The sequence below is a fragment of the Cryptotermes secundus genome, unplaced genomic scaffold (assembly GCF_002891405.2).
Source record: "Cryptotermes secundus unplaced genomic scaffold, Csec_1.0 scaffold394, whole genome shotgun sequence".
Lineage (NCBI taxonomy): Eukaryota > Metazoa > Arthropoda > Insecta > Blattodea > Kalotermitidae > Cryptotermes > Cryptotermes secundus.
Window position 1 is genome coordinate 477,752 of NW_019738876.1, and position 3,468 is coordinate 481,219.

The 3,468-nt window shown below is 37.1% G+C and overlaps 1 protein-coding gene across 1 annotated transcript in view; it reads right to left on the reverse strand.

Moving 5' to 3' along the window:
* The window catches only part of LOC111871171 (rho guanine nucleotide exchange factor 17-like), a gene marked incomplete at its 5' end in the record, with an annotated part of 13,763 nt that extends 10,752 nt beyond the window's left edge, over nt 1–3,011 (reverse strand). The window contains 2 exons of the mRNA XM_033754131.1: nt 1,125–1,400; nt 2,901–3,011. Of these exons, the coding sequence (XP_033610022.1) occupies nt 1,125–1,400; nt 2,901–3,011 (387 nt within the window). The remainder of the gene's footprint in view (nt 1–1,124; nt 1,401–2,900) is intronic.
* Nucleotides 3,012–3,468: the final 457 nt, after the last annotated feature.

The following is a 3,468-nucleotide window of genomic DNA, read 5'->3' on the forward strand; positions in this document are numbered from 1 at the left end:
GAAATGCTACATTTGGAGCATAGCTCTGTATGGGGCTGAAACATGGACACTTAGGGCAGTAGATCAGAAACATCTGGAAAGTTTTGAAATGTGGTGTTGGAGAAGGATGGAGAAGATCAGTTGGACCGATTATGTGAGAATTGAAGAAGTGTTAATTAGAGTCAGTGAGCAGAGGAATATCCTACACGAAATAAGAAAACGGAAGGCTAATTGGATTGGTCATGTTTTACGCAGAAACTGCCTTCTAAAAGAAGTTATCGAAGGAAAGATAGAGGGGCAGATAGAAGTGACAAGAAGACGAGGAAGAAGACGTAAGAAGATGCTGGATGACCTTGGGGACAGAAGAGGATACTGTCATTTGAAGGAGAAAGCTCTAGATCGCATTAAATGGAATTGTTTTGGAAGAGACTGCGGACCTGTCGTCTTGACAGATTACTGATGATGATGATGATGATGAATGGAAATTTCTGATGCAGCATGTCCACCAATGTTCAAAAGCCTGAAGCCACACAATATTTTAGCAGTTTATTACAGATTCTTGTAAATCTCTATTGTCTGACTACAAATTTTGTGTTCCATTGTGTCTAAGGCAACTCTGTGTGTGCATCACCATCAGACAGTGATACAGACAGTTACATCATCATTAGAAAGCTACTGCACTGTACTTTCAATAAAAGACTCGAACCAAAATCGCCATACTGGAGATCTTGTTGAAAGCATGGGACTTCTCTTCTGGAAGTTACCTACTCAAAGTATGACATGCCTGTAAGGATATTTCAGATGCACAACATCAAGCTCTGTAATTCTACTAACCAAGTGAATACAGAAACTCTGATAACTCAGATATCCTGTCAGAGGAAATATGTCCCTGGACTAGATACTGCATTCCTATTTTGTTGCATCCTGTTGTGTAAATCACTAGCAAGTCACTAAGTACATGACAGAATATTGTAACTAAAACCCGAATCTAAAGATGGCATTCATGTGATGAAATCCTAGTCATCCTAGTCACATACCCCATCTGCTGGAAATATTGTTGTGTTGGCAAGACTATAATAAATATTAGCAAAATGTTTTGTACAGCTGCATTAAATGTACTGTACAGCTGTTTTGAATGTACTCACATGATGCTGTGAACAGATGATCCATGCTGTATTTTCACCTTGTTCTTCTTAATGCGAATGTTGTCACTGCAATTATACACATGGATACAGCCATCCTCTGTTCCAAGCCACATTGTGGGCTGCAAACTGTCTGTGTCTTCAGTCACAATGGATGTCTCACACACTAGTGAGTCCGACGCACTTCGTATCCTCTTCAGGTCCTCTTGAACCCCAATGCTGATTCCTGTTCCTGGCGTCCCTTCCTCACCTTCATCCTCATCCTCACTGGAGGAACTACTGGAAATGCAAAGACCACACTATGCATGTACTACTACCTTATATGTATTCAGTCTCAATAATCTTCGAGGTGGTACAAAATCTTATGTTTTCTCACTACATAAAAAGCAATATTTCTAATTTGAGAAATAAAGAAGTGAAGATTCCTGAAAAGAAGGTAGAGAGGTTAAAATGAATAAGAAACAACAAATCACTATGAATAATTTTACCATTAGAGGGGATACTATGAAAGTACATGTATGCAACTATTTCTACAGATTAAAATGATTCTACTTGAAAAATAAAGACAAATGAGTGGCCAAAAATCACTTCTAATTAAAAAACTTCACAGTGGCCTTGTTATCAAGAATATATGTAACTCAAATTAATTATAAATTAAGATTATTGTCTTCTGGGATGTGACGATGGAGTATGGTATACAGGTACTAATATTTTTAAGGAATATGCTGTCTCCATCATCAGTGTCAAAGGGTTCTATCCTGAAGATGGAGGAGATGGGTGCCTCTGAAATTGTAGTACCCAAATACCAAACTACATGGCCTTAAAACTCAAAAGACCTTAATCTTGATATTCATCATGAGAATCTCAGAAGTGGTAACCAAATCCAATCCACAACCTAAAGCCATGTTTCTATCCAACCCTTTAAATTACAGTGGTTACTATACGCACCACTGTCTTTAATATTAAAAAAACTGTGTCTCTGAATAAACAGCATCAACTGGTTGGGCTTTGTAATGAAAATGCAGTCTGTTTTCTGTAAGAGAGATGGTAACCATCTATCGAACTGTGACGCTAGATGGTGTCACATTAAAAAGACCACAATCTTAAACTACGAATCAAACTGTGTATATCTTATTCAATTGATGTTTCACACTCAGTACAAGAAATCATATTTCACAAAGACAAAAAACAAAACATGAACTTTATACAGTTTTAACTCTGGTGTTTTCAAAAGGAGATGAAGGCAGCATTTGGTATTAATAACAAGGACTCTCTGAAGTCATTCTGCTCTTGCTCTCAAGAAAAAAGTTTCAGTAATATGGGCAACTCCTATTTAAGGTTTCTTTTGGGACAAGTAGATCTGAACACTAGGGTGAAGAAAACCTTAAATGGAACTCATTGACATGAAGACTAATGACTTGATAACATTGAAACTGAATGTTAAATGAGGGAAAAACTTTAATTCAAGGAACATTTAAATTGGTTTCCTCTTTACAAAAAAAAAAAAAAACTCTGTGGTTTCAGTCCACAAGCAAACTATACTGACTGAGGGACCACTGCTTGTTGGCGAAGTTAGTGCCAACTTTAGCGGATAGAGGGTGTCATGTGGTCAGAGCAATGAATTCCGATGGCCATTGATTTCGGTTTTCTCTTTATGTTGTTTTAATACCACATATCATACACAATTACCATCATGGAGACAAAATATGTGTGCAAGTTAGAAATATTTGTAAAATGTTTATTTGCTGAACCTAAAATACAGTTTTCATTGCTCTGTACCTGTCAAGCTGAACTGTGTTTCCTCCACTCTCATCAGTGTCCTCTATAGAAATGCTGATTCCTGCTTTGCTGTTGGTGAATGGCTGTCCTATGCTGCAACTGGAACTTGGTCTGCAAGCAAGTTAAAAACTTTCATTTAATGCAGTTACCTTATGAAGCACTGTAATTACTATATGTGCCACTTGCTTTAACACTAAACACTTCTCTGTTTTGCTTGAAAAGTATATTCTTGAACTAAACATATGATGCTGCTCTATTTTTTCTGTTACAGAAAAAGTTACTTTGTAGCCTGTTCCAGTTACATGATTCAGCTGACAATTACAAGAACTGCACAGGGAAACATTTTGTGAAACACCATGTATAGATTCAGTCAACAGCTGATAGGGCATGTCAAAAAAGATGGCTGGAAAGACAAGTGAGAGACATACATACACATATTAGGGGAACTCTTTGAAAAATTATACCACTTTAGATGGGCGTTCATGCAATACTTATTTTCTAGACTGAAATATGCTGGCACTCAGGCATCACATAAGGGGAGTGATATGTTTTATGTTATCATAAAAAA